Source organism: Vicugna pacos, chromosome 19, assembly GCF_048564905.1.
Source record: "Vicugna pacos chromosome 19, VicPac4, whole genome shotgun sequence".
In the NCBI taxonomy this organism is placed as follows: domain Eukaryota; kingdom Metazoa; phylum Chordata; class Mammalia; order Artiodactyla; family Camelidae; genus Vicugna; species Vicugna pacos.
In genome coordinates, this window is record NC_133005.1 from 28,228,395 (window position 1) to 28,255,544 (window position 27,150).

General features: G+C 43.2%; 1 protein-coding gene across 2 annotated transcripts in view; it reads left to right on the forward strand.

Moving 5' to 3' along the window:
- The window catches only part of CTNNBL1 (catenin beta like 1), a 144,454-nt gene that overhangs the window by 108,736 nt on the left and 8,568 nt on the right, over positions 1–27,150 (forward strand). For both annotated transcript variants that reach the window (XM_006202556.3, XM_072944208.1), the window contains exons 12-15: positions 9,004–9,101; positions 11,606–11,686; positions 24,537–24,674; positions 24,907–24,979. In XM_006202556.3, the coding sequence (XP_006202618.1) occupies positions 9,004–9,101; positions 11,606–11,686; positions 24,537–24,674; positions 24,907–24,979 (390 nt within the window). The remainder of the gene's footprint in view (positions 1–9,003; positions 9,102–11,605; positions 11,687–24,536; positions 24,675–24,906; positions 24,980–27,150) is intronic.

Sequence of the window (27,150 nt, forward strand, 5' to 3'; positions counted from 1 at the left end):
CTTCACGCCTTTACTTCATGCTTGTCTGTCTGCTTGGAGCACCATTGTTCCCATTGTCCGTTCTCCTATCAAGGCTTCTCTCCTCCCTGCTTCTCTTCAAGGGTCAGCTCAGGTGCCACTTTGCCTACCAGTCGCCCCAGTATCATCACTGGGAGAGTATTTGCCTCATTAGTAGGTTCTGCCCCTTTCCCATTCACTATCACTTTCTGTCAAGTAATTTTAGATGTAAGTACCCAGAGGGCAGGATCATTGTTTGATTGTCTCTGTCCCAAAACACTGTATCTTACATGTTGTAGGAGTCTGTTCATGAATAAATGAATGGATCAGTGTCAGTCCCTGTGCCAAAGATCCCTGGAGGCCTCCCACTGTGGCCCAGCTCAGCTTGTTAGTACCTCTTCTTCCTTTCTGGTGAGTGTCATCTTCCCCTGCCTCATGGGGCCTAAATTCCTGCAGAAATGCAAGCAGGACACCTCTGAAATCTGGGGGCACTTCTCTTGGCACAGAAGGATGAGGAGGTCACATTTGGGGATTGCTACTGTGCACCTCGTCACCTTCTTCCTCTTCCCCACCTCCCACCCCAATCCTCACCTGGGGAGATTTGTTAATATGAATAGTTCATTTGTCCCTGGATTCGAGAATATGGTCCAGATCTGTGCTTCAAGAATTAAATGTGCCCTAGAACCCAAAATCCCAGCTCCTGTCTACCAACTTTACCACAGAAAACTTGGAGCTGTGAGCTCACGGATAGTTACTTGCTGTGTGATGTCCAGCTCTGCATCACTCCCAAAAGTCTCTGAGAAAAATGTTTCCTGTTGTCTCAGTTCCAACTCCCTAACTTCCAATCTGCACAGCACCCCTTCCCCTTTACCTGCTTTTCCGCGCCGCATCCCCAGCTGAGCTAGGGGTCCTTCACATATGTGCTCTGCGTAATCCTTGTGTGCCAGTCAGCTGTGAGCTCGATTGTGGCTGTATTTCTTAGCCTTGCTCAGAAGACGATGCAGATGGGCTCCTCTAGGTGGGTACCTCCTTTCATCTCGGCAGTCCCAGGACTGAGTACATTGCGTGGCACATAGTAGGTTCTCAGAAGTTTGAGTAAAGGGATGGCTGGTGTCTGTAACACTTTGTGCCCTGAAATTAGTTGCTCTGTGGTTATAAAACTCAAAAAGGAGAAGATCTTTTTCATTTCCTCTGCAGATCATGTGTTGTGTTTTCAGTTCTTGCAGCAAGATCAAAAGGCAAATGATTACCATGGCAAAGAACATTTATTTTTATTAAAAGGAAGGACCATCTCTGCTTAGATGCACTGTGTCCTTCAGCTTACTAGTAAATAGCCACTACCCACCTCAGGGCTGTCTGCAGGTCTCCCAGAATCTTGTATTATTTGGCTTTATAGGCAGCCACACATAAGCTCTTTATTTTAATTTATTGTGGGATTAAAGAGTCTGAGTGAAGTTGGCCTTGCTCCATTTTAGGGTTAGAACAAATCTTGAGTTGTAGAAAACAGCACTGCCAGCTGAAGAAGTCAAGTGATCTAAGTTCCTACTTTTCTCAGCAGCAGCTATTTAGAATAACCTAGGCTGACCGGAGCACGTCCAGTGGGTCAGTGGCGGCCATGTGATCAGGATGCAATATGAAGGAGTGAGATGGTAACCTCTGACAGGTGCATGAGTGAGAGAATCTCTTGTGATGCTCTTTTTCAGTCCAGCGAATCTCAAACTAATGTCTGTTGAGTGCCTACTGTGCACATACCTCATTTGACACAGTGGATTTTATAGATGGAAGGACAGCCCCATTTTACAAATAAGAGACCTGAGATTCGGAGATTAAACAGTATGCCCATGGTTTAGTTTAACCAGGTAGTGAGTGCCTAAGGCAAAATTTGAATACAAGCCTGTCTGTTCCTAAAGCCCCACATAATAAATTCACAATAAATTAACTAACTCACTTGTTGGCATTTCTGGAGCAGGTTAGCCCGGGAGTTAGTCCTTTCGGTGTATCTCTTAGCAGTAGAGCACTGATAGGCCTAGTTGTTTACAGGCCTGGCTGTGGATAAATAGCTCTCCTTACAGAGAGAAGTGATGTTAACCTATTGGGTTTGGACCGTACTTTTTTAAGAATGAGGATGGAAAATGCTATTCCATCTCATTCTTAACAAAAGTGGCACACACACTGTAAGAAAACTAGTTAGAGTGACTGCCACAGTCTGGTTGTGCCATTCTGGAAAGACCTCTGGCTTAGGTATACGAGACCATGGGTCTGAACCCAAGGAGCCATCCCTAAGAGATGGGAACACTCTGTAACTCCATGGATATGTGACATTTGTGTGTATATTTCGGAGGGGATAACATGTATATAAGGGGTCATCCAATTCTAAAAAGTATTTGTCATGATTGAAAAAAAAAAGAAGACAAATTGCAGATCTAGATTTCAGGAGCCTAGAGAGATACTTTTGACCAGAAGTGAAATCACATCCTTTGTCAGGACTGTTGTTTCTGTACTTGAAATCCCAGAGAAATTGAACCAAACATTTCTAATTCTCCTTCTAGCTCTGAAATTACAGAACTCTGACCCTAGAGAATCGTACTTTTAGCCCCCTTGCGTATACACAGGACTCTAACCCATTGCTAATTGCTCTTGAGAAAGGAGAGATTTGAGCTGAGGGAAGAATGGGCCAGAACCACCCTTCTAGGCAGTTTCACTGACTAGTGTCTGAGGCAGCTAGTTGTCTGACTGTTAAACAAGACATCCAGCAGGCAGGGACTCACACGGGCACACAGTTTTCATACTGGCTCTTTAGTACTCTGTCGAGACCCCAGCCTCCTCACCTAGTGACTTCAAAGTGTAGATTTGCTTATTAGCCTTCCCTTCTCTGGAGCCTTATGGATTCCTTTCTTGTGTGTGCACTCATTTGTTCTGCTCTTCCTGGGCCCTGCCTTAGAGGTTATTCTCTGCAGTGGGAGCTACCGCATCCACCCCGTCTGTGTTGACAGCTCCATAGCCATCCTTCACCTCCATTTTATCCTGTCGAAATGACAGAGCAGCTGAGCAGTGCTGGCCAGCAGATAAACCTGTTATCTCCCCTGCTCTCTGTGCCAGCAGCTCTCCCCATCTCCTTGGTGCATGAAAAATTGACACCACCTTGGGCTGAAATCTGTTCCTGGGGAAGCTACATTTATTAGTGGCTAATGAAACCGTGTTTGTGTGTAAAACTTGGGGTGGGTGAAGTGTTTTCCTATCTGACAGGCACCAGTGACCCACAGCTATCCGTACCACCCAGAGAGAGAGAGAGAGAGATGAAAGGAACACAGGGAGATTCGAGTCTCCTGAAGTAGACCACCTGTCCTTTACCTAAAATCCCAAACAATTGGTATATGTCATCTATTCTTAGTATACTGCTGCAGTTGATCAAGTTATCTTCTGCTCCAGGCTGGGATGAACTATGGAAATGCATGCTAATGTGATCTACTTCCCCCCACCCAAAAATGATTCTTCTGTATATTATATTTTCCTCTTTGAAAACTACAGCTCCTGATACCCTCTCTCTGCCACTAGGACCCCATACACCATCTTGTTCAGGTATATAAAGAACATTCTCTTGCAACTCCTTCTCATCCATCTTAACCACCAAGAATAAACAGGAAAATTATTGGGTTCTGGTTCAGTATTTGTGGAACTGCCTAAAACACAGTCTCTTCTTTATTTGGACTCTGCTAGAAATTGTTTTTGGAAAGATAAATTCAGTAAAAGAGAGAAGAGGGGTTGTTATTCATGTCTTACCTCCATATGGTCTTTTGCTTCATTTTCCTCTCATTAAAACTATTGAATTTTTTGTTAATCCACATTTACCTTGTGCCTTACACAGTAAGCCTCCACACGAAGCACATTTTCAGGTTTTGCGTGGTTTAGTTTCTGATCTCTTTTATTTTCCTTCTTTAAAAGCTTTGATGATTATGTTCTATATGTGGGAAGCATGTAACTTAGTAGGAAAAGCTTACATGTTGGACTGAGACAACGTGGGTTCAAATCTTAGCTCCCATCACTTACTCAAGGGCATGACCTTAAATAAGTATATTAACCTCTCTGACACTTGGATTCTGCATTAGAAAACAGAAATGAGAGTAGTACCTTTCTCATTGCTTAGTAGTGAGGATTCAATGCAAAAATTGTGTACAGAGTCAAAGAAGCCTACTGTCATCGATAGACAATAAAGTGGTGACAGTTATTATTGTACCCTGCTTACTTTCAAATAGGAATTTGGAGCAACTTACAGCAAAACAGTGTGGGGATACTAAATCTTAGCTCTGAATAAGAATTCGTCAAAAGCCAAATGTCAAATTGGGGAAAATATTTGCAAAGTATAAGACAAAAAAGTAATATTCTTCATTTACAAAGAGCTCATAGAAATGAAATTGGCAAAGGAGTAAAGCCAGGCAGTTCACACAGAAGGCAATATAAATGGTCAGTAAACATTAGAAAACATGTCTAACCTTACTCATAACAAGAAGAAAACCATGCTAATCAAAACAAGATCCAATTTTTCACCTACCAGTTCATCGTAATTTCTAAATTGAGTGATATCCAACCTGGGTGAGGATATGGGATAACAGATACTCTTTTACAATATGTATATAAAATTATACTTCCACTCTCAGTATGTGTGTGTGTATATATGTGTGATGTATGTGTGTGTACATATGTGTGTGTTATGTACATACATAACTTGCACAGACACATACTGAGAGTGGAAGTATAATTGATACAGCCCTCTTGGAAGACAGTTTGTCAGTGTTTCAGTATTTTATATGTTGATAGCTTTGACTCACCAATTCTGCTGCTAGGAATTTGCCATAAGACTGTGCATGCAGAAGTGTAGCCAGGCCAGAAATAAAGGTATACATGCCAGAATACGTGTAGGTGGATATTCATTGCAGCATTGTTTCTAATAGCAAAAACCAAACAACCAAAAACTGAAAACCACCTAAAATACCCATGATTGGAACATTAGTTAAATTATAATAAATGAGTTCAATGAAATTCTAGATAGCCACTTTAAAAAGAAGAAGAAGAAGAACTGTGTGCTGATATAGAAAGGTATAGTAGAGAATATTTGTGTATGTGTATGTATGTGTGTGTGTATATATATATTTCTTCCCCTCATCTGTAAATATACACAAGATACTTAGTAGATTTTTTTGCCCCTTTGAAGAGATGAAAAGGGTAGTGAGAAGACTATGGGAAATGAAAAACATTAGTGCATGCTTAATAAATATTTGTCGAGGACATTTATACCTTTTTGTATTCTTTGGTTTTTACCACATGCATCCATTGCTTTTATTTTAAAATCTTTGGTGGAGGATAGAGAGAATCAGTAATAAAACAGTGAAAGAAATTGCTTCCTCTGGTTGAGCGTAAACTCATCTTTGAGCTTCCTTGTAGCCAAGGCAAAGAAGGAACCCAGATAAAAAGCACAAAAAATTCATCAAGAAAGAGAAGCATTTTCCTGATACCGATCTCTAAAGAAATTCAGCTGCCAAGGATTGGTCTAAACTCATGTCTAATCTTGTCCCTCTCAAGCTTAAAATTCATCGATAGATCCTTGTCAACTTTTCTCTATGATGCAGCCTTTCCACACCCGACTGACCTCTCCTCCCCCATGTATATGTGACACTCCATCCAACTGGCCTTTACATGTATTGTTCCTTCTGCCTGGAGTGCTCTCTCTTCTCTACCTAATTGTCAGCTATGACTGTTACATTTTGTTTTAAGATTTTCAATTGTTTGTTACCACCAGTGGGTATTCTTATAGGTCCTCTGTGCTCCCCAGACCCCCTCTGCCTACCTCAGTGATGGAACTTGTCACACTGCACTGTGATGATTGTTTTGTTGTCCCCACTAAACAAGGAGCTCCTTAAGGTTAGGGATACTATGTTGTTTGGGGGCCCTGATCACCAAGTGCTTGCCAGGCACAGAGATAAATAGTCAGTAAATGACTGAGTGAGTAATCTGAAGTTTGAGTTCTACTTCTTTCACTAATTAGCTGTGTGGACAAGACATTTTCTGGGCCTTGATTTTTCCATCTATACAATAAGAGATTTGGCCCAGATAATCTATGAAAACTCTCTGGCTGATTTTTTTTTTCTTCCTCTGTGGTTGTCAGATTGTCATATATATACATGGAGGCTGTTGCCAGTTGTCATGCAGAGTAATTTCAAAGTTTCAGAACTAAGCTTGTTAAAATTCACTGCATTTATTATGGCCTGTCCCACATTGTTCACCACCTGAAGAGGTCAGAGCCACATCCAGTGGCTTGGCCCGAGATTGCAGAACTGATTATGTCTCCCGCTCTTCCTTCCTCTGATCTTCTCTCCTGGACATACACAGAGGTCACAGGACTTTGCCTGACATGAGCCTCCAAAGACGTCCCTTGCTTACTCTACTTTCTCACCCTGAGCTAAGCTGTCTTGATTCACTGCCCTTACCCTGGGTTCATGATGTGTTTTGCCTTCCTGTGAAGATAGGTCTTGTTCTGGGCACTCTCCAGTTTGTACCTTCATCTCATCCTGCTCCTGCTCCCTGCCCTTTCCTTTTGTTCAGAATGGAGGTTATACCACCTCAATCCCAGCTTCACAACAAAAGTTAAAAGAAGGATATTGAGGTGAACCTGGGGTCTTGAGAGGGTAAATAATATCTCTGTCCATAGCATATTTTAAGAAAAACTTTGTACTTAAAAAATTATATCTACTGATTAGAGATATTTTATTGAAACTGATGGCTCCCTAAGAAAAAGCCATCTCCTTACTCCCAAATGCAAAATATCTTTAAGGACCATTCGGTAACTGATAGTTGGAGAGCATACTACCAATGCAAAGATGCTGAACCTAGGATATGCATTATATACTAAAAGGTGAAAGCTATTCAGAGGTATTTGAAAAATACCTAGAATTCAAGAGTGGTTTGTTTGTCCTGCCCCACCCCATGCCCCACCACCCAAAAGTTGTATTGAGAGCCTGTTTTCTTCCCATTCATTCATCAAGTATTTCCAAAACACCGACTATATGCCAGGCATCATGGGACCAGGGATATACCAATGAACAAAGCAGAGTAAAATTCCTGCCTTCAAGAAGCTTTTTTCTAATTGAAGGGAGGCAGTGAACAAAACAAATAAGTAAATTATACAGTATTTGAGAAGATAATGCATGCTGAAGAGTAAAATAAAGCAGATAAGACTTGGTGGTGTTGGGGCATTGCATTTTTAAACAGGGTGGTTGAGGAAAATCCTTACTGAGAAGATGACAGTTGAGTAAAACTAGACTTGAAGACTGAGCCATGCATATACTCTGGTGAGGGGCATTTCAGGCAGGGGAAAGAGCGAGTACAGAGGCTCCAGCGCAGGAGCCTGCCTGACGTTAGAAACAGCACTTAGTCTGAGTGAGTTGAGGAGTCATTGGAGGGTTTTACCCAGGGGAATGACAGGACCTGACTTAGGTTTTCTGGCTGCTCTATGGAGATTAGGCCAGAGGAGGCAAGGGTGAAAATGGAGAGACCCACAGTAGGCTGTTGAATATTCCAAGCAAGAGATGATGGTGATGTGGACCAGAGTAATGGCAGTGGGGACAGTAGTAAGAGGAGATAGAATTCTGAATGTAATTTAAAGCTGACAGGTCTTCTGTGGGACATGTGAGAAAGATGAGAATCAAGGATATCGCCACTGTTTTTGGCTTGAGAATCTGGAAAACCTGGTTGCCATTAACTCAGTGGAAAAGATGGTGGGGAACAGGTTTGAGAAGGAAGGTTAGGAGCTTGGTTTTGGACTTGTGGAGTTTAAAGGACCTGTTAGACAACCAAGTGGAGAGAGCAGATAGACAGATGAATGCATGAATCCATGTTCAGAGAATAGAACTGGCCTATAGACACACGTTTGAGAGCTGTCAGCATGTGTAAGTGGTTTTTAAAGCTGTGGGACTAGGGAGGTGACGGAAGATAGAAAATAGAAGTCTAAGGGCGGAATAGCTCTAGCATTAAGAGATTAGAGAAATGAAGTGGGGGGAAATGCTTCTGATATAAGTGAGGAGAAAAACAAATACAAAATTATATCTGTGCTACCATAAGAATGCTTACTTGTGGCTTTAACAGTCAAGTGACTTTTTTGAGACTTCAAGGGAACTTTGGCATATGGCGATGTTCTTCAGTCAGTTTTCAAATAGAATATTTGTTGCCCATGCTCTGGGCATCTTATTTCAAAATAAACTTTACTCTGCCATTTCTCCTTGGCTAGACTTCTGCCATCTCCTTTTCAAGGTCATTATTCTTGATTTTTAAAAATTCTTTTTAAAGAAAAGAATCTCTTTACAGCTGAAACGTGTAGTAAACCCTTCAATTACTCTCTTCTTTTCTGGGTAGAAAAAATAGTATCTCATAATAGAAGCCCACAGGTTATGTGAACTTAAAAAACATTGTTACCATTTTGAAGTACTTACTGATCAGCTGCTTTTAAACTTGAAGGGGTTCTAGCTGCACCAGAATGTAAATGCTAGCACTGGGACCTCATCATATTTCTTACTTAATTCTGGGATACTTACTTGGGAAGGTTATAAGGTAATTTGAGAGTATGATAGAACATGTCTTATTTGTTCATTATGCATGTGTATGGCTAGTATTCATACTCTATTCACAGGTTATTTCTGTAAATGGGGGGATTCGTTTGCGGTGCTCTTGTGGACAATGAAAATCAATTAATTCTAGGCAGAATAGAAATTCTATCTTTCAATTCACTTGCTCAAGTTGTCCTTGAGGATATCGTCCCTTTTGAATATGTTTCTTGTGCCCGATGTGAAAGTCAGTTCAGTGTTCCATTGACAGTTTAGGTTCTTGTCTTATTAATCAATAGCAGCAGTCAGGGAAGGCCTGCTTATTCCTCCTTCAATAGAACCAGACCAGGCTTGAAGAGAGGTAATAATTACTGCTCTGATCACAGCGTGTTCTCTTTTCTCCTTCTCAACCCAGAGCATGTCTGTTCGATCCTGGCTTCCCTCCTGCGGAACCTGAGAGGGCAGCAGCGAACTCGGCTTCTGAATAAATTCACTGAAAATGACAGTGAGAAGGTAGGTGCTTGTTGGACTGTAAAGATGGGACCAGGACCAGCGAGGATAAAAGGACTCTATCTAATGCGATCTGAGGGGTGCTGGGTTGAGAGTTCCTGTCCTAAAATATCTCCTCCAGCATCTGGGCCCCGTTGCTGTGGCTCTCAGAGGTTTCTCTGGTTATTCTGTCTCTCGTCTTCAAATGCATTCCCCTGGAAGTAGTAAAACCTCAGGTCGGTATCAACTAGCACTTTAGGGGGATTTTTAGACCCAATGAGAGTGGATTATGATAGGATTTTGGTTGGGGGAGAGGGAGCTTGCACAGCCTAACAAATGAATGAGAGCATAGGCTTTGGATTCACATGTCTGGATTTGAACCTGGTTTTGCTACTTTCAAGATGTGTGCCACTCCGAGCCTTACTTTCCCTGGCTTTAAAATGGAGATGTTAATACCCATTTTGAAGAGTCAATGAGAGGAAGATTAAGTGAAGTCTTATTAGGTGGTGTTGATGGTAGTGATGATGAAAATGACATGATGATAGAAAATGGTAGAGCCTGCCCTAGATGGGCTACAGAACATGCAAATGATCGTGTAAACGAGATTAGATATTTTGCGTTGTTTTCTACAGTACCAAACCATAAGTTTTTTTTTTCACTTTTCAGTTTTATTAGGTAGAATTGCCAAACCATAGGATTTTTTAACAGTAATAAGAACTATGATTTATTGAGTGACTACTGTGGATTGGGTACTACAGTATTATTCACATTTACGGATAAGGAAATTGAAGCTAAGAGACATTCTGTGACTTGCCCAAGGTCATACCAGTAACAAGAAGCAGAGCTAGGATTTGAACCCAGGCTGCCTGAGTCCAGAAAACCCATGTATTTTATCACACTAAACATAAGTAGATAGTTCAGATGAATAAAATTAAGAACCAAAGCCCTCTTTTTAACTTAAAATAATTTCTTTCCTTCCCTTGTCCAAGGTGAGGCTGAAATGTTTTCCTACTTTGGAGAGACATTTAAGACTATCTCTTTGAGCCTACCTGTAACCATTTTTTCTACCCTCACTATAATATAGCATGGTGAAGAGGCCATCAGGTTAGAGTTTGAAAGGAGTATGAGCAGATAGACCTCTATCTTAAAAGCCAAAGAATCTCGTCCTGAGTTCCATGTGCTGATGTTAGGTGTCCATAAAGAACCTAAAATATTATATATTTTGTCTATGTGTATGTACTTTTATGAGGGGAGGAGACAAGGGTACAAAACTGTGATGAGCTTTTCAAAGACATTCTTTTTGTTTGTTTTTTGGTTTTTGTTTTTGTTTTATTTTTATTTTTTTCATTTCGAAGACATTCTTGACCCCAAATATTTTGAATCCATCTCTGTAGGATCATTAAGATGAGGAGGAAAAGACCAAGTCAGTGCTTTAGAAATTCTTAACATGCAGTGAAATCAATTGCTCCCATGTGATTAACATGAATAAATTCAGTTGTTTAAAAAAAGTGAGAGAGAGGCCATCAGGTTAGGAGGCAGAACATCTTAGCAATCATGTCACCCTGGTGACATCATCTAATGTCTGTTCTTCAGTTTCCTCATCTTTAAAATTAGGATTGCTGTCTGTCTTCCCTGCCTACCTTACCAAGTTTTTCTAAAGTTTAAAAAAAATGATGGATATGAGAATACTTTGTAAACTGAAGTATATAAGATCTTAGGGTCATCATTGTTACCCAGGGAAGATTTGGGCACAGCCTTCCTGGACTGTCTGATGCCAGGTTGAAGCAACATCTGCTGTTAATCAGCATCAGCTCCTGGGGAAATACCAGGGTTGCCAAGTTCCATGGTGGTGCCAGCCTGGTAAAAAAGATAGTGTTCTTTCAATCTTTTGGAAATCTTGGGGGGGAATAAATGGAACTTTTTCAAACCTGCTGAGTTGTTCCTCAGGCCACGTTTGAAGTTTAAAACTGATTTTTAGGTTATTGCTAAGCAAAAGTCAGGGCCTTTTTTTACTTGCTGAAGGAGTTTTTCTTGCACTCTCTTCTGACTCAAAAGCAACGAAAGAGATTTTACTCAGACGTTTTTAAAAAAAGATCAGCTCTGGGGCAGAATCTGAACATGAAAGGTTTCAGTTTGAAAAAAGAAATTTCTGTAAAGTTCTAAGTGAATATCAAGTATGTAACTTCAGGCTCCTTCTCTTTGTAAGAAGGGACTTGAATTTTTATTTATTTGTTTGTTTGTAACAACTTGAATTCATGGGAATCCTTGAAGGGCTGGGAATGCGTAGTGTCCTTTGGAAATGGGTCTGTGTTCAAACTGCCTCCATGCCAAGTGTTTGCTTTGTTCTGCCCCAGCCCTTTGATCCCTTCCTGCGTGGTCCTAAGCAAAGCTCAGATCCAGGGCAAGAAGTGGTAGAGCGGCTCTTGCTTTGTCAGGGGTGACAGGGAGATGAATAGGAGCTCTGCTCTTCTCTTGCCTTGATATTCTCTTTCCTTTTCACTCACGCCTGTGAAATCTCTCTCTTTCAGGTCGACAGATTGATGGAATTGCATTTTAAATATCTGGATGCAATGCAGGTGGCCGACAAGAAGATTGAAGGAGAGAAACATGTATGTATCCCTGCCTATCTTTTGCCAACTATTGCTTCGCGCTCCATTTTGGTCCCTTGTGCACCTTCTGTCTCCCCACAGGACAGACAGGGGCAGGGGTGCCATCCACCTTCATGTGCCACCTAACATACTGTAAGAGCAGAACAGTTGACAGTCCGCCAGTGGTTATAACTGCTCTTCTAATGGGTGTGAAGTCCCTTAGGAGGATGGATTGTACGATTGATCCAAGTCTCACCGGGAGACTGAGTGATAGCACAAGTACCCTTGACGAGAGCTTCTCTTCGAAAATCTGACCACAGTACAGTGCTGTGACTTGGTAGTGTGTTGGCAGAGTGTGTCTTGCTGGCTTCTGTAGTCCTGGGGAAGCACTGGCAGGAACAGTGGTTACGGGGATAAGAGCTACAAGGGCACTGGGAGTCACTGAATCCAGGTGACACTTGGAGACCTAGAGAAGAGATGCTGAGTGCATTGTGGCAAAGCCTGCACACCAGTTTCAAAGTGACTGACCCGCATTGTCTTGTGCTGATCGTTGCTGAGGGAAATGAAACCTGCTAGATGTTTTTTCTTGCGGGGCCGTACTTACCTAGGGGGTTATCCTTCCTCCTGTATTTTTCACCTGCTTCTGTTTTGCCCTCTACCATCTCTGGCCTGTGCAGCTTTCTCATCTGTCTCTTTAATCAGGGCAGGTTTTTGTGTCTGTTGGTTAATGTCCGATATGTATTCTCTTCCCTACAAGACATTCCTCAGTCTTTGGTCACACTGCAAAATGATCCTTTTCTTGCTTTTTTCAAAGACTGTAGTAGGCTCATTTTCCTTGTGATCTTGATTTGCTGTATCACCTTCTTTTTGCTTTTGAACCTCACTGGTGGGAGAGCCCATTCCAGCACCCCCTCCCATCTGTGATGGGGCAGTCCAGCCATGCAGAAGAGCTGTGTGTATGGGCATTACCCTAGCATCTTGCCTCAGGCCTCAGGCCAGGGTGAAAAACTAGAGCCTAGGGGAAAGACAGTGATCTTGTTGTCTTTGCCCTGTTTCTCTTCATCCCGTCTCATCCATCCATCCCCTTTCCCAAAATAAACCTCCATTTATGAATACCAGTAGAGGGGTGACCGTGTTTATCACTCTTGTGATTTCCCTTTGCTCCCTAAACCTAGTGAGTCCTCAGATGTTTGTTGATTGATTGAATTGATTGACTGGGACTTTCTTGTTTTATATGGTGATACTACAAGGTAAATGGCAGACTCTAAATTCTGAGGCTGGACTTAAGATACTAGCATGTTCCACACACAGTCCTTTCATTCCACACACTTCACCCTCTTTATTTTATTGTTTGATTAAACTTTCCTTTTTCATCTTTTCTTCTCTTTATGGTAACTTGTACATGGTGGACACTTAGTGATTGTTAAAATGCCAGAGTAATATATTCTTTCTCTTTGTCTGAATGATAGTTAGAAACAAATTGAACTTTCCCTAGACTTTCATAGGGAAACAGCCATGAGACAATTAGAACTCCAGCTCTAACAGAATCCCCCATGTTACCTGCTGAAGGAGCTTTTCAGGGGTGGTAGAGGAAGCATCTGGAGTCAGAGAAACTAGAATTGTAATGCAGGCACCACCTCTAAATCACTGCCCAGCCATACCTTGTCACCGTGCCTCAGGTAGCTCCAGTCTCTTAGCTATAACGTGGTTATCAGTAAAGTCCAAAGTCAATTTCTCAAATCTCCTCAGCTTGACATTTTCCCTGAGGTTCGGATGAACGCACTTTGGTAACTCTGCCATTTTTTGAAAATGGAATGGATTAAAAGCGCAGTGAGAGGTTGGTCAGCAACTGTCTTTTGTGGAGAGCAGCAGCAGCCAGGTAGAAAAGGTGCGCGGGAGGTAGGGGTCGGATAAGCCTGGATTTGAATTTGAACTCTGCCATTTCCTAGCTCTGAGACCTTGGATAAATGAGTTGACCTCTCTGAGCTTTGGTAAAATGGAAATGACACCTCTCTTTCAGTGCTGTTAGAAGACTGAGCTCTAAGTATGTGAAGTACCTTGCTCAGTAAGTAAAAGCTGCTGCTGTAGCTAGCTCTTCCTAGCTTCCTTAGGAATTCTTCTGTAACTTTTAAGCCAGGCAGTCCTTTTCCTGAGAGCATCCTCCTTGCCAGATATCCCAGGAGTTGTCTTAGCAGACCAGGGCATTGGCACCATCAGGTACTTCTTTTGAGGTGAAGCTGAAATAGGCTTTGTTTTGGGGGGTTGCTTTGTTTTGTTTGAGGGAGACCAGAATAAGCTGTTGGGGGTCAGGAAGCAGCTTTCGTGTAGCCGTTAGGAAACCTGGCCTGCTTCCCACAATATTATCTATTATCAGCATTGAAAGGGTGTGAAACTGATTAGGAATGACGAGAGAGATCTCTGCAGCCACTCTCCCCAGCTTTCACGGTGCCTCCGTGTGCCACAGGCACAGGGCCCCTGCCGTGCCCTGACAAACATCTGTCTCCTTGATGCCAAGGCCGTTTTGCTGGGCACTGGCAAACATTCAGGGCCATTAGTGCTCAGCAGCCTCAGTGTTGCTCAGAGAGTCAGGGCGGGGTGGGAGTGAGGGATGCATTTGTGAGCGGTGCTCCATGCCAGCATGCAGGCTCCGCCCTGCCAGATGAAGCCGCCTCACAGGCCTGAAGTGACTTGGAACAAAACCACCTCTTTTTTGTCTCTCCTTTATGCAGTCTTCTCTCCTAAGTCATAAACAATTTGTCACCTCACCCTATCCGACCTCCATTAAACTTGGATGTCCAACACCCATTGGGAACCTCAGAAAATATTTGTTGACTTGAATTGAATGCTTATTTCTCAGGCATTTGATGACATTGACTATCAGATCAGTAATGACTAAATATCTCATATACTTTGCCAAGTCTGCAACAACAAAACCTTAAATAACAGGGTCAGGTATTGACGTTTTTAGTGTCTCACAGCCACCATCTTCCCTACAAACTTCAGACTTCCGTGGGCACAGTACAGGTGTCCGTGGTTTGCAGTTGACCAAGATTCACTGGAGAAAGTCCAGTCATTTGGCAGATGTCTCTCATAGGCACCTGCTCCGTGCAGGACATAGCGTGGGGTGAGCATGGGTGGAAGTGCCAGCAGAAGCGTGGGCCCCAGGCGCTCCTGCTGCCGCTGTTGCTGCTGCGGGGGCCGGAGGAGTCCGAGGGGCGGGGGAAGCCGTCTGCTCCTCGAGTCTCCTGTAACAGTTTTGTGGATGAGACAGGATTTGAGCTGAACCTTAAAAGGAAAAGACTTTTAGGACATTTCAAACTAGAGAGGAGCGAGAGCAAAGGAGGGGCAGTGGGGAGCCAAGCTGAGTTTTGGGACGAGTGATGTTACATTTCAGGAGCAGAGGGTGTGAGGGGGCACATGGGCTTTAGAGCCAGGCTTCTTCTGGTTCTCCAGCTGTGGACAAACAGCCTAACTACTCCAGCTGTTTTCTTCCTTCCTTGTGTTTTGTTTTTAAGGTGTGTGTCCCAACCTGTGGGTGTGTGAGGAATTACATATTTAGGCATTTGGTGGTATAGATATAACACACATGAAAGCTGCTTTCACAGGTCCTGAGGTGTAGAGGTGGCCAGAGAAGCTTTTCTCTGTAAAGACCATTTATACCACCACCCTCTGCATATGCTCACAGTCTCTTACTTCCCTGGTAGCGCAAGATAATGTGTGACCTGAGCCCTCCCTGCTTGCCCCCTTCCTCCCCTGCCACTGTGCACTGACTTCCCGCCTTATGTCCTGTGCTTTTCCCTCCGTCCTGCCTCTTCTCACTCTGGTGCCTCCTTCCACCTTCAGGTCTCAGCCTAAATGTCACCCCCTCAGAGAGGTTTTCATTGGTCGCCGTCTGTAAAGTGGTGCCCCCATTGCCAGTGCTTTTTCATAACCTGTAATTATTTTGTTTGTTTATTCTATCTCTGGGGCTGTAATCTTTCTTGTTCATCATATTCTTAGGACTTACATAGTGATTAACATGCAGTAAATGGAGGAGCACTACTCATGAGATAAAGTTAATATTTGTCCACGGGTATTAAGGAAGGCAGAGGGTCCTGGGTTTTCATTATGTCAGAACTGTCATTTTTAACCCTAATTTTTGTTTTCTCTGTTATTAGCCTAATCATCAAAAATATTTAAGTATAGCTCTGTAGATGCTGTGGCATAACTATAGCTATATTCAACACAGAAAAATACTCCTATTTAGAACAATCTCAAGATTTACTGATAATTTTATACACACCCAGTTCGGATCACATTACTGCAATACTTGGTAACTAGCAAAGCCTTCCACGTCTTGGCAGTTGCCTACTGCATTCACATTATATTCAGTGTCCACGCGATTCCAGGGCCACAGCGTATCTGAACATACCCTTGGGGTTCCTGGTTAACAAGATGTGACCTGAAGTTTTAAAGGGCATGTAATTCTTAAGACTCTTCTAGTGAGCAGCAGTTCTCTGTGATCTGTAAATACCCAGGGTGCTTGTCTCAGCAGATTTCGCCTGATTCCCCAAGCAACACGAAGCCCAGAAAACACCAAGGTCCCTGTTATTGAGAAGCTATCCTGACTTCTCGTGGGTTCCTTCTGGTTTCTGTTAGTTGCATGTAGAGATGCCAGGCTTCTGAGTGTCAGAAGTAAGGCATAATTACATAGGTATTGGTAGGGATTTTAAAAGTGGGAGGAGAGCCTTGGAGAGAGGTTTTCCTTTTTTAGTTCCTGGGAAAATTATTCTCAGCAGGTTTATTTAATAAAGTGTTCTCGCCACATACTTTGCACCATAATGACTTACAAATTGCATGCTAATTTTGCCACAGTTAAATCATCCCAGGCTTTATCCTGGAAAGAGAAAGATGGACTCCTTGTAATGAAACAGTATCCACAGGACTAGATGTCGGAAACAGACTTTGACTATTTCCTTCGTGTTTGAAACTCACTTAAAGACCTGTATAAAGGATGTAAGGCCCAGGAATGGATGTGTGGGATGCGTGGTGGTAAAGCATTGGGAGATGTGGAGGCAGTGGACGTGTGAGGCTGCCGTTGACTGATCCAGGGACAGTGTGGAAAGTTCCTGGGGCAAGCTTCAAAACAGGGAATCCTGCTGAGAGTTCCTCTCAGCTGTTCTTTAAGCCGGTGGTTCCCACACGTCTCAGTCCATGAATTTGGCAGAACGCAGGTAACAGACAGTAGAAGCCACAGATGGTGGGGGAGGGGATGCTGGTGCTTCTCCCTGTCTATTGTGTCCTTCTTTCTGAGACAGATTTAGCCATCTGCTCGTTCACCCTTCTCTACTGCCCCCTCCCTGTCCCCTTTCCAGTCACAATCATCCTTTCTACCATTGCAGAAGTTGCGGGGCCTGAGTCCGGGTCCCACATCTCTGCCACTTACCCTGCAGTGTGGCCTAAGCACTCCGTTTTGCTTTTTTCATCCTCTCTGTCCTTTCTCAGTGGGGTCCACAGTGTCTCCCATACTGACTTCACAGAAGCCCTGGTTCTCTCAAGGCTGGCTTATATGTTGTCAGAATTCAGGTGGGCAATCTAGTTGTTTTATTTATTTGTTTGTTTTTAGTAAAATTAGAAATTGAAGGCATGCTTGTGATGAAGGCATCATGGCATCATAAAAGGAACATGCACCCTGGGATCTTACAGCCCAAGGTTAAATCCCAGTTCTGCCACACATGAACTCTGTTCTTTGGGGAAATGCTTTGCTCTGTGTGTGTATGCATGTGTGTATGTGTGTGTGTGTGTGTGTTATTTTTCATTGTAGCTTTATTAGAGGGTCATTTTGAAGATTAATGAGATTGTTTATAAAAACCAGGGACATACTCATGTGTTAAGGCTGGCCTAACACATAGTCAGTTTCTCCTTTGAGAGCAAACTCTGGTGTGATATCCTTGGGTTCTTATCAGAGCTTCAGAGCTGCTATCAGTTAGCTGAGTAGTCTCAAAAAAAAAATCCCTTTTATTAATTCTCCAGCCTCTGTTTCCCCCACTGAAAATGACCAGCAGTCCCTAGGATTCCTCTCTAACAGACTGCTCTATTTTCGAAGCTCTTGAAGGAAGATTTTGTTTTGCTGGTATTTGTGCCTCTCCCTTCTCAACTTACCTGTCACTCCCATGGTTTAAATTCTCCCCTTGCTTCAGAAGTAAAAAGGAAATTGTCCTTTTCTAAACGGTGGGACAGTTCCTGCCCATGACTACAGACTGTAACTGTGACCCCTTCTGGGCCTCTGAGTCATGTCCCTTCTTATTAAGAAAAGAGGGATTCCTCTTGGCTTCACAGCAGTTTCTTTTATGACTGTCTCCTCCCATCAGCGAGGGGCAGCTCACCACCTGTCTGTCAGGGGCAGATTAGAAATGGCATCCACAGGCTCATTTGGAGGCTTGCGACTTGCCTGCAGAGAGAGATGGAGGCACCTGAAAGGTAGCGATTTGGTAGTGCTCCAGAAGACAGATTAACATTTAAAGTGAGGATGTGGCTGGGGGAGGGGCGGAACACACACAGCCCTGCAGAAATGGCACCTTGATGCCACACGTGCTACCTCCTTGTGTATCTTTGGAGATGGATCTGTTTATTTTAGCAGCCCCCAAACAGGCCCGTGCTGCTGTGAATTGCAATCTGTTCCACTTAATGCGCTGTTCACTGAATTACCATCTAGGTTTTTATTCTAGCCCTCTCTTATGGAATGAACAAAATAAAACTCTTCAGAGTGTCTTTTTTTTTTTTTAAACTCTCCCAAATCGCCTGTGGAGTTTGCTGGTCTAGCTATCGATTCTCTTCCTTCCTCTTTCTTAAGTTTCTTCGTTTTATAAAGAAAAGACAGACCTGGAAGCTAGATGACCTTACATTTAATGCTGCTAGTTTACAGTAGTTCCCAGAAATAGCATAAAGAAAAAATCCCATCTATTCGCTCATATGCTAATACCAGAAAAGGTCTATAAAGCAAAGATTTTTTTCTACTTTGAACTGTGGAAGTGATCACAGACTTGGAGCCAGATCTGCGTGGATTTTTATCCTGTCTCCAACACTTACTCGACTATGAGCTTTGTTACCTTAGCAGAGGTTTCCCCTCTGTAAGCCTCAGTTTCTATTTTGAAAGTGGAAATAGTAATGGTTCTTATCTCTTGGGGTTTAGGGGAAAATGACAAATCCATCAAAGTGCTTAGCAGAATGCCTGGCACACAGTGAGGACCCAGGAAATTTTGCTGTTGTTTTTATTCCATTTTTGCCACCCATCTCTTGTTAAAGCGAAAGAACTGACAGAAAAAGGGTCTTGGACTAGGAAATCATATTCTACTCAAGTCTCTATCCAAAATTCAGTGACATCTGTCTCAATTTTTCCATCTGTGAAATCTGAAAATGATACTGCTGTACATACTCAACCCAGGGCATGTACAGCAAGTGAGGTTAGTGCAGATCCTCTGCTCTGAACTGGAAAAAGTGCTGTATGTGGATGTTGAGTTGTCATTGCTTCACAAAGAGACAGTCACCTTCACTCTTCTTAAAGGCGAATTCATTGGTGGGACACATCCTTTAAATCTTAACCCTCATGTCTTATTTCAAATGCAATTCAATGTATACATAGATTTTTACTTCGAAATTTTGTAGCGTACAGTATCTTTACAATACTCAAGAGGTTACTCAAGTTTTTTGGAATTTCTCCTTAATCAAATTAATCATATTCCCATTTTAAGAGTCATTACAGTGGATTAGAGGTGGCACTCATGAACCCTATTTCCCTTCCTTTATCCAGCTCAGGCTTCTTATTTCCAAGCAAAGAAGCTGAGGCCAAGAAAAGTTAAATGACTTGCCGGCAGACACTAGTAAGTTAGCATTAGAGCTGGGATCTTACCTCATTTGCTTCGTTCTTTCAGATTTCTGGTTCTTCTTCCTCACACAGGGATATCCAGAGAACCATATCCCATCCTTATCTCAAGATCAAAATTTTATCTGGTGTCTTAGAAACCCAGAAAAGGAGCCAAACATGCATTAATCCATTTAAAAGAAGTTTATACTCTGTTTAGTAAGACAGGTGGTTAATAAAAGTGACGTCCTACCTCTTTTTAAAACAGACCAAAACTTGAGAAGATGTGCCTAAAGGAACTGTACTCAAACTTCCTTATTTTCCATCAGAATAAAAATCACCCTGCTTCTCTTATTTCCCTTTCAACATGGAGTATACCTTTGTGCTCGACTTCCCTGAATGCGCTCAGCAGTAAATATTCCATGCCACAGAGTTGTAACAGGCTAGATAAGGTGCTATCCTGACAGCAGTCACCTTCTCTGCATCCTGGTTTCTATGATGCTTCTAAAACTGTCAGGGCAGAAACTTCATCTTAGCAGCCAATCTCTGTTTCATCTTTGTGCATGTTCAATGCAGTGATGGTGATGCCTTTCTTGGAGATGAGCTATAGTCATATCTCAGATCTACATTTGAAAATTTCACTTTCAAATCATGTGGCCGTGTGTCTAAAAGTAGAATGTCGAATTGAATGTTGTCAGAATCTTGAAGTTCTGAGGAAAGAATTAAAAATAGAGTTTGGCAATGCTCTCTTGGGTCTGGTCTTCCTACATGACAATATTTAGAGAAACTGGAAGGTGCAGTGTGTTTAGTTAAAAGGAGATCATATTGTGGAAAGAGTGCAGAAAAGGGAGGATCACCAGGAGCACTTCTGACCTAAGCGGAAAAAGTTAATTTTGCTAAACTCCATTCTTAAGTGTTTCTACCACTCTTACTATCTTCCTTTGTTCTTCAGACAGCTCTGAAATCTGTACCCACACTAACACTGTAATATGAAAAGAGCAGACTTGGATTTAAATCTCAGTTCTGCTACCCACTAGCCTTGGGGAGGTTGCTCTGCCTGAGTCAGTTTCCTCCTCTGAAATGGGGGTAATAACCCCTACTTTGCAATATTTATGAGACGTAAAGGAGTCAGTTTAGGGAAAGCACTTGCCACTGTACCTGACACATAATAAGCCCTCAGTCAACGTTAGCTGCTCCTCCGAGCTGGATAGATGGTGGTAGCAATGGTTCTTATTCAGACTGCCTCACACAATGCCTAGTATGTAGTAATCCATCAAACACTATGAGCTGCCAATAGCTAGGATCTAAGAAGCAAAGAAATAGTCCCTTCTTTCTGTCCTCTCTCTCTCGGTGACAGTGATGTGCGCTCTTGTTCTCTCCCACCCGGGCCAAGGCGACTGTTCTGTGCTTTTACCTGTGCTGCTCTTCCCTCTGCTTAGAATGTTCCTTCCAGCTTGTCAGGCTCCTTCAGAATCCAGCTCAAATGTTGTATTTCCCTTGAACTCTCCTGACTTCCCAAAACAGACTCAGTCTGTCCTTCTTCTGGAGGCCCATGGCACTCAGTATGAGAGGTCCTTCATAATAGCCATTGCTACATTAAAGTGAAATTTGTTTGTTCATATTTATTAACCTTATTAGACTTAAATGTCCTTGATTATGTAGACTGTCCTGTTTCTCTTTACTACCCCCAGCACATCATATAACACCTGGCTCATAGTTAGATGTTCAGGAAATCTTCACCAGGTGCGTGAATGAATGTGTTTCACTCCAAGTTCCCATGTTTGCAAACCTCTAAGGCTTTCGTCTCTCCACCCCGCTCTTCTCCTGTCTTCCCCATCTGATCTGCTTCTCACAAAGGCTAATACTGTGGCCTCCTAGCTGTATACCCTGCCTACTTCTCAACACTTGAAGCCAGTGTGTCCATCGTACAGGTATTTGCATATTCTCATCATGACATTTTCCTGCACGGTGTAGTCTGCAGCCCCTCGTATCTCACTCCTCTGTTGAGCATTGAGGCCTCCCACCAGCTAGCCCTCCAAGGCACTGACTGAGCCTCCCCACCACAGCATATTAATAGTGCTGAACTTCTACCTGCATTTTTCCAATCCTGTTTCACAAATGCTTTTCAAGGGTCTACTATGCAAAAAGTACCCTGCAAGGTGCTTTCTAGGGTACAAAGATGAGTAAAACACAACTCTTTCAAAGAACCTACACAGGAAAGAGGCACACATCTGAATAACTCTTACAGAGCAGACCATGGAAGGTGCCATAAAAGAGGTACAAATCCAAGGTTGGGGATTTTAAGGAATGAAAAAAATCATGTCAAGTTGGAAAACTCTGAGAAGTTTTTAAAGATCTCAGGAAAAGTTTTATAAGGAATATCACATTTTAGACTTTATTATGATAGAGATTGAGTGTGGGGAGAGCACCAACATTACAAGCAAAGGTGAGAAGGCCAGAAAGGGAGGGCAGGCCTGTTTGTGCTGTGTGTATGAGGGGTGGTGGAGGGGAGGGTGTTGAGCAGAAAGTATGCAGGGCATAAGGCCTCAGACCACAGGAATGCCTTCATTCTTAAGGCATTCTTTCTGCTTTGTCTGCCAATCAAGAGCCTTGAAACCTTACCCAAAAGTCACTTCTTCCCAGTGCCCTAACATCTTAACCAACCCTGATTAGCACCTACTACTTGTAATTACTTTAAATTTTGAGTGCACTGTGTCCCTTTACTTTTTGGTCATTTTCCACATCCCTGTGACTTTCCCAGACAATCAGCTCCTCGGTGACTAAGACCAGGGTATCCTTTTACCTCCATTTTCATTCTTTTTCTACCCTAAATCAGTGCTTAGAAAGGTGTCCTTACCACTAGGCATATAGCAGGGTCCAGATCCACTCTGCTTCATGCTATTCATTTCCACCTCAGCAATGAATCAGACAGTATTCCTGTCCCTAGGGAGCCTATATTCTAGTAACTGGTAATTATGTAATTATGAGCAACTTACCTAACCTCTGTGTGCCTTGGATTCTAATTTGTACAATGGGATTAATAATCCCTTCCCTGCTCTCTTTAAATTTGGTAGTAAGTACCATATATATAATAACGCTTTAAACTTTGCAGCATTATAGAAATATGAAGTATTAGTAGCAAATGCTTTTTGCATGAGTAGAAGTCAAGAGTAATTTTCCTTCCTGTGCCCCCAGCTGCCGAACACTTAGGAGTTCTAGAGTAGGAAGTTATGATTATGAGTAAATGAGAAACTAAAGAGGCCCTTCTGTATTTAAACTCCTTGGACATCAGGCCAGTGCTCCATGACTACCTCGTGAACATTAACACCATTACCAGGTTACCAAGGAATTTGCTACTAAATGAAGCTACGAATTAGTGCGGGTGAGTTGCCAGGCAGTGCAGGGCCCAGCAAGTCTGGAGCCCTCTTTTGCCTCACAGACAGAGGCCTTTAGGAGCGAAATGAAAAGTAGCCTCGTGTTGCTACAGACTGGCCTCCTGGGCAAATAAAGAAGCGCATTATCTGCATCTAAATAGTCTCTGAAGGATCCTGCTTGGAGATTGATGATTGCTCCTTCGAGTTTGGGAGGGTGGAAAGCAGGGTCCCAAGGGCTTCTGTCAGTGACAGGAATCTGAGTCATCAGAGGGAACCATGGCCATAAAACCACTGACAGAATTAAGAAATGGATTGTTGTCGTCAAAAGCATGTATTCAAGCACCTGTCGCCTTAGACCAGCCTGCTGGTCGTGCAGAGCGAGTCCCTCACCCAGTTCTGACTCCTGAGAGCTGACAGCCTAAAACAGAGATGTCTCTTTTCTTTCATTTACTGCATGGATATTTACTGAGCTGAGGATGTGAAGACAAAATTCAGTCCCCACTTTCACAGAGCTCACAACCCACCCTCGTGAAATAAAGGGAGTGATAGAAACAGGAGGAGCTGATGATGACTGAAATCAGTGTAAATGTGACGTGCAAGGAGAGGACGTGTCATGGAGTGGCCTGTCGAGGGTGCTCTCAGGAATTTTGGAAAGGAGGAGTTGTTAGCCTTGAATAATCAGGGAATGCTTTGTGGGAGAGGTAGCTTGAAAATGGGGTTCAGCTTGAGAGACACCCCAGAACCCCCAGGAAGAAGGCAGTAAAGGCCCCGAGATGGGGAGAGGGCTCTCTTGACAGAGGTGGTAATAATCCACTGGATGGGGGCTATGAGAGTGGAGGGGATGCAAATGGTCTACAGTGATTGTGATGATGGTTGCACAGCTCTGACTATACTAAAAGCTGCTAAGTCGTACACTTTAAATGAGAGAATTGTATGTGAATTGTATCTCAATAAAGCTGTTTAAAAAAAAGAATCTGCTAGAGAGGAATAGATATGGGGACAGTCGTCTATTCTGATGGGTCTGGGGTTACACAGGTTTAAGAAAGAGACTTCTGTCACTCATTAGGGCTTTGGCCTTGAGGAAGTGTTGAACTTGTGGAATGAAATGGAAAGGTTGGCAGCATTTTGCATCTGACAAAACGTAAGCCGAATGTGACACATGGATTGGGTACCTGTGTCATCACCAGGGTACCAAGACAGAATTGTGGAGAAAAGGTGCCTCTTTTCCCTGCGTATAACTTGATTTGGAAGGGGAAGAGAATTAAGTATATCTTGTAGAGAGGTTATTTGCGGAGGCAGGAACCGTAGAGGAAAGAATGCATAGAAGAAGCAGATAAATAGCTTAGATTTGTGTCCCCATCAACTCTTATTTTTTCAGTGTGAATATGTGGTTGAGACCATGTTGGCCTTGACTCATCATACAGAAAAAAATGGGCTTTAATCTTGACTTCCTGGGCCTCTCGTCCATTGACAGAACATAAGAAAGGTATTTTAGAATGGTGGGAGAAGCAGGAGGCAGATCAAAGCGGAGTGGTTTTTCTTTCGTTGTTTTTGTTGTAGCTGCTATTCTTTTGTGTATTACAGGTGGACTAGAAACCTATTCTTTCCTCCTCCATCACTGTCCAACTTTCATTCCCAAATGTTCATTCATTTCTAGGACATGGTCCGGCGTGGAGAAATCATCGACAATGACATCGAGGATGAGTTCTACCTCCGGCGCTTGGATGCGGGGCTGTTTGTTCTCCAGCACATCTGCTACATCATGGCAGAGATCTGCAATGCCAACGTGCCCCAGGTAGGAGCGGCTGCCCCAGGTAGGAGGGGGCTGCCCCCAGCTGGGCCTGTCCATCCCCACAGAGGCTCTCAGAGAAAGAAGTGGGTCACACTCTCCTTGAATTCCTTCACTCTACACGGGTCTGCTTTTTCAGGGATGGGGGTGAGGTGAATACTTTCAATACAGTGTATTCTGCTGTCTCCCAGGACAAATGATGTTGTTTTCTATCTCTCCCCACTCTTTCCCTTATTAGATTCGCCAGAGGGTTCACCAAATCCTAAATATGCGAGGAAGCTCAATCAAGATTGTCAGGCACATCATCAAGGGTGAGTTGGATGTTGCTTGTGTCTGGGGCTCCAGGGGATTAGATGATGCTTACTTTCTGTCTCTATCAATATCCCCAGAATTTGGTGTGTAGCATCCTCTGCGCTGCAGGCTGAAGTGTGTTGTCCAGTTCACTGTGTGTCCAGGTCATCTTTGTCAGAATGCCGAAGACTAACATAGTTATTCTCTGCCTCTGACCCTCCAGTTCCTGAATTTTGAAAACACGTAACAAGAAGCACTAGAGATGGGAAATATTTGTTAAAATTTTAAGAAAAAACAAAACAAAAAGAACTACCAAACAAAAATCCAGTTCTAAACTACATGTAGTAGAAGGAAATTTCTTTCTCAGGGGAAAAAAACAGAAAGTAACAGGAACTACCTGGAATTACGCAAGGCAGAAGGTGAATTTGAGGCAGTGTGGTGTAGTAAAAAGAGCATGCCCGCTTTCCAGTGCCAGCTCTGCCTTCCCCCAGCAGTGTGAGCATAATCTCGAAATTTTACAAAGATTCATCTGATGCTGTATGACGGCATCCAGTGTAGTGTCCAGCACACCTAAGTGCTGTAGTGAGTTTCCTTCACCTACCCCAGGGAGTCCCTCAAACTCTGTTGAATCTTTGGTTGGACCTGACTCAGCTGGAGTGGTTCCCAAGAGGCCTCCAGTCGGTTAGCAAGCTCTCAGTCAGCTCTGATGCAGCCCCACCCTCGAGCCACTTCGCACAGATTTCACATACGTGGCGGGTAGAGAGGCCCATGTTGGACTTTATGGTACTGATAACTCCAGGGTTCAGAGAGACTCGTGATGGACATGACTGCAGGCAGATCATTTCTTTCTCTGACCCTTGTTCTGCCAGTTTTCTAAGGTGAGGGATTAGGCTAGATTTATTCAAAGGATTTGCCTGTAAGTGGCTTATAACTCCCATTACAGGTGGGACATGAAATGGGGAGATAAATGATACATATAATAAAGTGAAGAGCCGTGGGCCCTGGGATCTGGCCCCTGGAACTGAATCCTGGCTCTGCTATTTACTGTGTTACCTGGGGCAGGGTACCCTCTGGGATTTCATGGAATGAGTGAAAGGATTAAATGAGATGATATGTGGAAAATGTCTGACTCTTAGTAAGTTCTCAGTAAATCTTAGCTACTATGAGCATTGTAAAATACTGTGATGATAATTATCATCATCGTATTATAAGTGGGGTCTGACTAAAACCCCGTGGGAGGCCTTGTGGGAGTAGTAACACTGAGCTGTGTCTTAGAGGCTGGGACAAGAACATTCCAAAACAAAGGAGCAGTGTGAGTGAAACATAGGACTGGAAATCACATGTCCAGGATAGCCCTTCCGGGCAGGTGGGGAAGGTAAATTCACTAGACTCATTTTGCAGATGGAGCATTTGAGGCATTGGAATCTATGGTCTCCCTCAGAGAGTAGCCTCAGGGGAACCCGCTCCTGAGCCTCGCCCAGCATCTTCCATAGCAGCATCCTGGGTGCTCCCTTCTTGTTCTCAGTGTCACACTCACATGAATTACTGCTCAGAGTGTCATGCCATCTCCTCCCTAAGGTGTAGCTGTGGTGATTTGCAACCCTAGCCTTTAAGTGGCATTTACTTTTAATGCCCACATGTTCAATTAGAACTTTTTACTACTCTCAGCCCTACTCTCTTGCATTTAGGCTTCTCCCTGCACCTCCATCCCTGTAATCAAAACAGTGATCTTCTGAGAAAGGAAAAGTGTTTTTAACAGGTGCTAACATGTAGTAGGTGGTTGGTTTTGTTGTTGTTTCCAGAAACCCAGGCACATACACTTTAGGTTATTCAGAATTTTCAGTTGTTGTGAGCCAGCCTGTCTCCCTCAGATCCTCGTTTATTCCCCCAAGTGCCTATAAAAGTGCTGGGCACATCCTGGGTGCCAAATATTTGTTGATTGAGTGTCTGGGTGGATGAACAGGTGAGCGAGCCAGTGAGCAGCCTGCCGGTGCTGCATTCATCCCCGCAACTCCTGTTCCTTTTCCCCACCTCTGTCTAGACTCTCAGACCCATCTCTCCAGACCTAAGTCCAGCCCTTCAGCTCTCTCTCCATCACCCTTCCCAGCCAGTCCACTAGTGAATCTGCCATTTCTGCTGCCTCCTGTCTCAATCTTGAATCCATCCACTTCTCTCCATCTGTTATTTCCCA